Here is a 10,451-nt window from a genome sequence, read left to right on the forward strand (position 1 = left end):
TGTTCATGTTCGTTCGTTTAACAAATTAGATTGTTCATGTCCGTTAGTTTATGTTCGTGAACATGCTAAACGAACATAAACGAACAAAGATAAACAAACATATATGAACATATAATATAGTAATGTAATCAAACACAATTAAACATATATGAAGATAAAATGAACTTATATGAACGAACATTAACAAACATAAACGAACAATATAAATGAACGTTCACGAACATAATTGAACGAACGAGACCATTGTTCAGTTAAACGAACGAGGATTTTTGTTCATGTTTGTTTATTTATTAAATAAACAAACATAAATGAACTTCCCGCCGAACATTTCATGAACAGTTCGTTGAACGTTACAATCCTATTAAATATAGCTAAATTTGGCATACTACCCCTTATATGTGTTTTTATCTTCCCTTTGAGTTTCCTGCAGTTTGGATAAATATTTTAGCAGTGTTTAGACTTTAGCAACGAGCTTTTGAAAAAATTGAGGAGCTTTTAACTTAAAAAAATAATAATAATAATAATATAAGATTTGTTTAAAATTTTATTTTAGAGTAAAAAACTCCTAACCAAAACCTACTTTAAATAGCTTTTGAAAACTTTTAATTTTATATATTTCAACAACTTACTAAACATAAATAAAAGTTACAATTTTCAATTATTTTTTATCAAACAAACCCGTAATGTTTATGGATCAAAACTTGTTAGGATGAATGTGAAGCCGAATTTTGACTTTCTAAGATCTTGAACAAACCCGAAGATTGTAGATGTAAAAATCAAATTGGTAAACTTTGTTAAATATTGCATCCTTGATTTTGTTTCCAACAATTTGATATTATTATCTCCCTACAATTTTCAATCTCTTGAAAACGAAATTATGTAAAAGAGTAAATGATTAATCATCTAATTCACAATATAGAAATACACCAAGAACACATTAAGGACAATATGATGACCATTTATGTCCATATAACCCTGTTCTCCTCAGCATTACTCATTGGGTTGTTTCGAGTTCCTTAAAAGACCCCCAAAAATGTCGCAACAGCAAAAAGTAGAAATAATACTCCTCCCAGATACCCAACCTGACAAATCATTACTTCAATTAGATTATTTGTTTTTATAATTCAAAAATGACTATTTTTTTTTGTTATATATAATTCTATTTTAAGGTTTTAGGGTATTAAATCTTTTATTCTTATAACAATTATATTAATACATACAATATATATTTTACATGACGTTCAATTTGTTAATATGCAATTCATCTAACAATATATCTTTATTTGAAAAAACTTATTTCTATAAAATAACATATTTTTGTCATTTATGAGTTTAAATTCATTTAGATTTGTAATTATACACAACAAAAAAACATGTTTGAATGACTTATTTTGTTTTCTTCAAGCCAACCAAACATGACATGATGAGAAAAAATATTATTTTGTTATATAAGTTCTGTGGGATTTAACTCTATTCTATACATTAGTTTAATGATTATTATTAATGAAAAGGTAATTAAACCTAAACCCCACAGAACTTATAATAAAAATAACATGTTTTGTTATTTAACCAAATAAAATTATAATTTAAATGATCAAAGAAATTTGTGTCATTAAAAGTTTTAAAAAAATGTGTCACCAACAAAAAAAAAAAAAAAAAAACCCTCAACCTGGACTAAGGAATGAACTTCAACAAAACCAAAGGCAAACAAAACAAATTTTTTTTCTTAAAATTCCAACGGAATAAACCATTCCATTCCATTCCTTTGCTGATTCCATCATACATAAAATTTTTGAAGGTAGATAACCTAATCAAGTCAAAAGAAAGAATTACCAGTTTTTCAGAAATATAATTGGCAAGAAAGGCCCCTCCAACTGCTGCTATGGAGGTTGCCAATAGATGTCCAGCTATGGCTCCACTTGCCACACCCCATGGAGACTGTCACACAAAAAAAAATAAAAAAAGACTTTTGGTTTCATTCATTTATGACAAATCTTCATAAATGGTCCCTGTGGTTTCCATGAATATCAACTTCAGTCCCTAACTTTTTCCGATCTCATGAAACCACAGGGACCTTCCATGAGATCGGAAAAAGTTAGGGACTGAAGTTGATATTCATGGAAACCACAGGGACAATTTATCAAGATTTGTCTTAATTTATTTATAATAGCATCATACTTTCAATTATTATTTATGTATTTTTAATGTACCTGAGCAGCCCCAAGAGCTATGGTTGCAAGCATTGACCGGTCACCCCATTCCTACAAATTTGCAATCAAATTTGTTTTTAATGAAAAATAAACAGCTTCATATCCAAAAAAAGAATTGAAAGATAAATAGTTTTAAAATAGCATACCAACAAAAAGATTATAAAGATCGACATTTTTAGAAAGTGGTGTGATAAAGGCTTAAATGCAAGAAATAGTAACATTCTTTCTTCAATTCTTTTTATAGCATTCTACCTCCATTTCTTCTTATTAGAGCATTTTGTACTTTAAAAAATCTACCAAATTATATAACAATAATAAAACAAAGCAATTTTTCACGATATAAATCTTTTTTGGCTTTAAATTATTTCCACTGTTTCAAGATCAAGTTATAGTTTTAATGAATAAAAAAAGATCAAGACCTTTCAACTGAAAAACATACCAAATTATATCAATGTCATCCAAATACAAAACAATTTTCACTGCTATAATTGGATATGTTTTTCTAACTACAACACCATGATACAAAATAAAAAAACAGAAAGTATAATATTGTAAAAAAAAAATATACATTGTAAGTAAAAAAAAGAAGAGGATTACCGCAAAAAATACAAGACTGAATGACTTCCAAATGATTTCAAAAGGATTCTTGAGCTGTTTAGATGCCTACATGTATACCAAATATTTATTTTAAAAAAAGAAACTAAAATTGTTAAATATAAGTCAAATGAATGATCATTAATCACCTTTTCTTTCACCAATTCCTCAGCTTCTGCATATTCATCAAGTTCATTACTATTTTTCTCACCATTTTTAGCATTACTTGATGGAAGATCCCATGCATCCTTTATAGCTTTAAGACCGAAGAACATCAAAAGAGTCACTGCTGCATATTCTCCAATTGGCAATGCTGCATAAACCATGGAAAATTAGACATATTTTACACAAAAAAAAAATGAAGATGAAAGTGCAATGCTGTAATGGAAATATCGAAATATTTACTTGTCTGGAATTGAGCTGGAACCGAATTAAAAATCCTTCCAATTATGACCGAAAAAACAGTCATAAGTGATAAAGCACCCATTGATCCCAAAATAACCTGATCACAATTTTTGAATCCATAAAAGTTAATGAATTTGATGCAATGAACATGACAGGTTATACTGTGTTTGGCATGCAATGGACTGGGATTGACAAAATCTGCTGTTTTTTGTCCCATTCAAAAAGGTGGAAAAATGACTAGCTGTCAATCTGTCATTTTGTGAAAAGACGTGAATGCCCTTCTCATCATGGAAAATAGCCCTAGAAAGGATGTAATTTGTTTTGTAATGTCCAGTGTAAAAAATTTATTGGAGATATGAGGAGATCGTACCAGTCCTTTATCATATTGCATGGCCAATAAAGCTGCAATGAAAAACGTCTGATCAAGTAAAGGAAAGTGGATATTAGTTGCTAATTAAGTTTAAATATAAGTTTATGTAAGGAAGTAATTAGTATGTGGTGGATATTTAGATACCTTGTCTCCAATTTCGGAAACAAAAATTAATGTAAAAGCAGCTGTGAAGCCTGACTTTGCGATTGCTGCTAAGAGAGAGGGAGGTGCACCCTTTCCAAAGGCGATTATTGAAAATACTAAAGCACATCCGGATAGCACAAGGGCTATTGAGACTGGATAACGAATTTGATCCGGAAGCTTTTTACTGTCAAACACATCGTAAAATATTTAAAAGAGATTTACGGTTTGTTTGGTTTGATGGAATGGAATAACAATGGAAAGGAATAGAAAGGGTAATGGAATTAGTCATTACGTTTAGGGATGCAAACGGAGACGGATATTAGCGGGGACTACAATCTCCATCCCCATACCCGTACTCCGCTCAACACGCCCGTCCCCGCCTAATACTCGACGGATTCGGGTGAAAAAATTACAAGTTGAGAATTTTCATTTTCGAGACACGAGTCGATAACTATGTCAAATGATGTTTCTTTTTCATGCCATTGCATTCCATGATGGCATGAAAAAGAAACACCCTTTGGCATAGTTGTCGACTCATGACTCGAAAACTGAAATTTTCAACATATATATATATATATATATATATATATATATATATATATGTTGAACATTACAAGTTTGCAAGTTTCAACTTGTGACTTGTTCAAAAATCATACAAAATATAATATAGCATCTAACAATATCATAAGTGTATTTATGTTTTGATTATTTTATAGATTAAGGTAATATAATATAATATCTACTATTGATAGTCTAATAATTGTCTCTTTTTTTATTGCTACTAGTTCCTACATTCTCTTTAAGACATTCATGGACATCCATCACTGAGATATCTTCCAATAGACATGCATCCTCCTTCTCGGTGATCTATTCATCATCCGAATCTATATCCGATAAAGAAATAGGATCATAGGTTTCTCCTTGATACCGTCTCTTTTCAAGCCACGTATTTAAGGTTAATATTGTATTTTACAAACACTAAAGCATTTAACCATTGTTGCTCTAAACGGTTTCTCTTTGAAATGTACATGGTCAAATGTACTCCAATTTCTCTCACATCCCGTGACAATACATATGACGCTTAGCACACGAACGGTTAGATATTGAAGTTTCGGGCACTCATTTTCATAATCAAACCACTGTTTTGCGGGTTGTATCTTCTTTCTCATTACTTTGTTTTAGATAAACCAAACATTCCAATGCTTTCATTTAACTTATCAAGTTACCCATGAATTTTTATGTCTGTTTGTCTGTTATACATCTTCTCAATAACAATGTACAGTCCAAGTTTGACTTCATCATCAACACAAAAGTTCTCATCAAAATGAAGACTATTTTAAAATTTAAAATAACATAATTATTAGTTCATTATATATAAAGTAAAAAGTATTTTTATTTTCATAAAAAGAAGTGAGACCTTAGATTAAGATAGTATCTAGCAACATCAAGGGGCTTTATAGAGTTACATATCCCATTTCAGATCAATCTTTTTCCCAAATAGGTTTATATCTTGCTTCAACGCCTCTTTATTTTCTCTTTTGCATGATATATATATATATATATATATATATATATATATATATATATATATATATATATAACCCCATTGCAAGTTTTACATCTCCATCCATAAGACTTAATACTTTATAAATAGGAATTAAACAACTCAAACAATATTTTCAAAGATTTATATGCTCAAGAATCATTTTAGAATGATATTACTAATAACATATGCTTCTAAAGAGTAACACCAATAACAAGTTGACACAAATAGATTATTCATAAGAATTTTATTATTGATAAATATTCATAACTCTTCAAGTTAATTGGAAATCATTTATTTTTTGAAATATTAATTTCAAATGCTAAGTATCATAATATATTATAATGTATGATATATAAATCAATGTACATCTTTTAGGACTAGAATGACTTTTGTCTTTTAGTTAAAATATTATGAGTTTATATATTACTTGAAAGTATTTTTATACCGATCTCTGTCTTTTCTTCTTTTTGCGGTGAGCTAATAAAAGAAGAGACAAGATATGGTTTCTTGATTATTTTATTAGGAAAGACATGCTTTAAAAGCATGTTTTGACAATATGATTAAGCATGAGATGCCATGAAACTTTTTAGAGTAAGAAATGAGATAGCAAATCTTATAACTCCCACTCGAGTTAGTTCTCGATCACCGATAAACCTTTGAAACATTAATAGCAAAACACCATGTCGATAGATGTACACAGTTACTTTCTTTTGTTTTATCTATGGTGTGCTTGAAGGTTTTACTATCTCTAATATCTTATAATATCAAGTCGATTAAATGTGCAGCACACTGTGATCAAAATAAGCAAGGTCTCTTACTTTCAAATATGGTACCAACTAAAAGTCGAAGCACTGTTGGAAAGAGACCTCGCTTGTTTTGATCATCGTGTGCTGCAAAATTAATGTACTTGATGTTACAAGATATTGGAGACGGTAAAATCTTCATAGACACCATAGAAAAAGCAAAGAAAATAATCGTGTATATCTATCGATATGGTGTTTTTCTATCAATGTTTCGAGGGTTTACCGGTGATCAAGAACTAACTCGATCGGTGGTTACAAAATTTGCTACCTTATTTCTTACTTTAAAAAAGTTTCATGAGTTAAAGACTCCTATTCAGGAGTTGTTTGCTTCAAAAAGTGGGCCGAATGTAACTTTGCTTCTACAAATAGCGAGAAGTTGGTTAAAAATATTATTCTTTGAAAGACAATAAAATATTGTCTAAATTGTGTAATTCCCATTTACAAAGTATTGAGGCTTATAGATGGATATGTAAAACCTGTAATGGGGTATATATATAAAGTCATGGATCGTGCAAAAAAGCAAATGAAGGAAACGTTAATGGCGTTGAAGCAAGATATAAATCAGTTTGGGAAAAAGATTAATCTGAGATAGGATATGCAACTCAAGATAGGATATGCAACTCCACAGGCCCTTCATGTTGCATGATACTATTTTAATCCAAGGTCTCGCTTCTTTTTATGAAAATAAAAATGCTTATTATTTTATATATAATGAACTAATAATTATGTTATTTTAAATTTGAAAACAACATTCATTTTCATGAGACTTTTGGATGATTATAAAGTCAAACTTGAATTATACAACGTTATTGAGAAGATGTATGATAGACCTAACAGGCATAAAACTCATAAACAACTTGATAAGTTCAATGAAAACATCGGAATGTTTGGTTTATCTGCAACCAAAGCAATGAGAAAGATGTTTCAACTTCCAACCAGTGGTTGAACTATGAAAAAGAGTGCAGCTAGTTGTTCGTTAGCTAAGCCTCACATATAGTGTCACGGGATGTGAAAGAAATTGGACTACATTTGACCATGTACACTCCAAAAAGAGAAACTGTCTAAAGCAACAAATGCTAAATGCTTTAGTGTGTGTCAAATACAATATTAACCTCAATACAAGGCATGGAAAGATACGAGGACGAGGAGAAACCTATGATCCTATTTCTTTATCGGTTATGTGGATTCAGATTCAGATGATGATGAATGGATCACCAAAAAGGAGGATGCATGTCTCCCGAAAGTTATCTCGTGGATGGATATCCATGAACGTTGTAAAGAGGATATAGGAACTAGTAGCAATAAAAGAAAAAGAGGTAAATATTATGCTATTAATAGTATTATTATATTACATTCCCTTGATTTATAAAATAGTTAAAATATAAATATACTTATGAATCTTAATTGTTTCTAAGGCCGAGGAACCTAAACAAGGTCCTAATTGCGAATACGCAAAACGACAATTGTTGATAATGATCAGGAGAGAGATGAAGTTGGACTCCATGGAATACCTATTAATCTAGAATAAGATAAAGATGATGTGTGACCACTTTGAAGTTTAATAGTGATACAGATGATGACTTTCACTAGTTATGATATTGTTAGATATTATATGATATTTTGTATGATTTTTGAACAAATAACAAGTCACACGTTCTAATTTGCGAACTTGCCATGTTTTAGTAAAGGTGCATCATATTTAACGCGTATTATATATATATATATATATATATATATATATATATATATATATATATATATATCATGACCCTTACGAGTCAAGTCATGAGTTGAAAATTTCCATTTCAAGTCACGAGTCGACAACTATGATTATACGTAAAATCAGTACATAAATTCAACTCTATTCTATTCATTACTTCAGTTATGATTAATGAAGTTTTTTACAATAAAAAATCAACATCATAACCTAAATAAGTTCAAAATTTTATATTTTTTCGTTAATTCAATAAAATGAAATTTTAATCAAATTAAAATAATAAAAAACTTAGAAAAAAACCTTTTTCATTAAATAATATATAAATAAAATTCAATTATTGCACTTTTTTATGGAATGAAAAGAAAAACACCCTCTACCATCAGGTAAAACAAACAAGTTGTTCCCATTCCTATGGAATGAACTATTCCATTCCTTCCCTAATTCCATCATTACCAACACTATCTTAAATTATGCTTTCAGGAATTATCTCATAACATTTGGATTATATCACTCATCTTCAAATTGGTGTATAGATAACAATCATTCCCATTTCCCAACTTAATAAGCAAGAAAAAAAAATTCAATCTTTACAAGAAAAGATTCAATCCCAAAGCTCATTTGTTCCCCATAACCGAATCACCTAGAAAACCCCAAAAGCAATATAATCAAAATTCAGAAGAGAACTCACATTGGTGAACTTTCATTGTTTTGATCATTAGTAGATAAATTTTGGTTATCATTTCCATCTCTCTCTGCATAACCCCCAGAACTAGCACCAACATTAAATGAATTTGCTGTAATTCTGTTGCCTCGCAAGTGTGGTTTTAATATATCTCTTCTTTCAACTGTATAAAGAACAAAATTCCATTAATTTATGCGTTTCCTTTTATTTTAACACAATTCATCTTCATAATGGAAACGTTTTCTGGTTTGAGTTCCAACCAAAATAAACCCTCGAAATTCTTAAACTAGATAAAACCCCAGAATAATAAAGTACACTCACGAATTCAAGAGTGAATTACGGATACGCAACTAAATATCTGTTGATTTTATGCAAAATTAAGAGAAATTAAGCAGGCTGTAGCAGAAACCATGAAATTTTAGAACTGAAATGCAAGAGAAAACTTACATGATGACGATGAAGAGGACGAACATGTCGTTCTTGTGGATAAATCAGCAAAGAAACGCGAAGAATCTGGAAGTACCAATAAAGGAAGCTTCGGTCTTGTATTTGATGACACCAATACCGGTGTTTGATGGAGAATTAGGCCTGTCATCTCTATGGCGAAGTGGGGTTTCACTTATAATTTCAGATCCATTTCTTTCAGTAAATGCATCTGAACCAATCGAACTGTGTGATACTGGAACTTTGATGCTAAATGGGTGAAGAGAATGAAGAGGGTATAACCAGTGTTGTTGATGATGAGGGTTGAGGAATCGGACACCAACAACTCTATCTTTTTTCGGGGGCAAAAGTATGATTTGTTGCTAGAGTCGTGGGAGATTTGCCGTACCCGATGGTCGGGTGGATAGAGAAAAAAAAATATATAATGATGGGAAATTGGCAGGTTTCTAGAAACGACGTCGTTGGTCTTGTTGGGCAATTGGGTTATTCATGATCGGATGAATGTTGATATGAGTTGCTTGTAGGTGATCTCGTTTTCTTGAATATCACCGTCTACATTAAACATCGAAACTAGAATTTTCCAAATGTAATCGAGACAAATTCTAGTGTCATATAATATATAATACTAAGAGGGTGTTTGGATAAATAAGTTTTTAGTTTATTTGCTTACTGTGGTGGGAATAAATAGTTTTTTAAAAAGTGTTTGGATTACCTTATTGTGGTAGAAATAAACAATAAGCAATAAATATTTGACAAACAAAACAGCTAATATAAGTAAAATGACAAAAAAAAGACTTCCTCTTATATTTTAGCATAATTTTCTTATTCAAACAAAACATTTTTGTTTTTTAAATAATAATAATAATACTTTTTTATTCATAAAACTAAAAAAACATTTAGCACATTATTTTTACACCTATTTTTACCTAAAAAACATTTTTTTTATTTATATGAAACCACAAATTTCATTCCAAATCCATATTATCCAACATATTATCCAAAATATCCAACATACTAACCAAAATAGTTTCATGCTGCTACATTAAACCATAAAAATCGTTTCAAAACAAATCATACGCCATTACGTGCACGAGTGTTTGACCTTGAGAATATTTGGCCCGCAATCATATCGCGTACTGCACTCATATACATATCGTCACTTCTGTGTTGTGTACTTGATACTTCATCATGTGGCTCAATACCATCATCGGGTCCTTCATCATTGCGTGAAATATAAGATTCTTCTTGCGCTATTTGAAATGTTGCATCACTACTACCGCTCATTCTAATGTAATTGTGAATTGCCATTGAAGCTAGCACAATTTTTACTTGGGTCTTGAAGTTGAAATTTACATGCATATCTCTTAGTAACACACATCGAACCTTCCAGACTCCAAAAGTTCGTTCAATTACATTGCGAAGTGACGAATGATAGTAGTTAAATTTTTCTTTGAAGCCTTTTGGTTCCTGCGAGGCACGAGTCTATCCACGTCGAAAATCAGGAATATGATAACGGATGTTTGAACCTTTGCAGGG

General features: G+C 30.5%; 1 protein-coding gene across 1 annotated transcript; it reads right to left on the reverse strand.

The window, feature by feature from the left end:
• Positions 1-770: 770 nt before the first annotated feature.
• Positions 771-9,330, reverse strand: LOC145086617 (protein PAM71-homolog, chloroplastic). Its single transcript, XM_079024434.1, has 10 exons — positions 8,919-9,330; positions 8,478-8,634; positions 3,724-3,907; positions 3,580-3,627; positions 3,210-3,306; positions 2,954-3,117; positions 2,808-2,873; positions 2,211-2,261; positions 1,834-1,938; positions 771-1,082 (listed from the first exon to the last, which is right to left on the reverse strand). Exons 1-10 carry the CDS (start codon positions 9,064-9,066, stop codon positions 1,017-1,019), a joined length of 1,086 nt encoding a protein of 361 aa, XP_078880560.1. The 5' UTR covers positions 9,067-9,330; the 3' UTR covers positions 771-1,016.
• Positions 9,331-10,451: the final 1,121 nt, after the last annotated feature.

Source organism: Lactuca serriola, chromosome 2 (genome assembly GCF_051521515.1).
Source record: "Lactuca serriola cultivar US96UC23 chromosome 2, Lser_US96UC23_V15, whole genome shotgun sequence".
NCBI classification, from domain to species: domain Eukaryota; kingdom Viridiplantae; phylum Streptophyta; class Magnoliopsida; order Asterales; family Asteraceae; genus Lactuca; species Lactuca serriola.

Coding starts and splice junctions, on each gene's coding strand:
- LOC145086617 (XM_079024434.1), bottom strand. CDS start 9,066: ATGACAGGCCTAATTCTCCATCAAACACCGGTATTGGTGTCATCAAAT. Junction 8,635..8,918: donor GTCCTCTTCATCGTCATCAT/GTAAGTTTTCTC, acceptor TTCTTTATACAG/TTGAAAGAAGAGATATATTA. Junction 3,908..8,477: donor AACAATGAAAGTTCACCAAT/GTGAGTTCTCTT, acceptor TGTGTTTGACAG/TAAAAAGCTTCCGGATCAAA.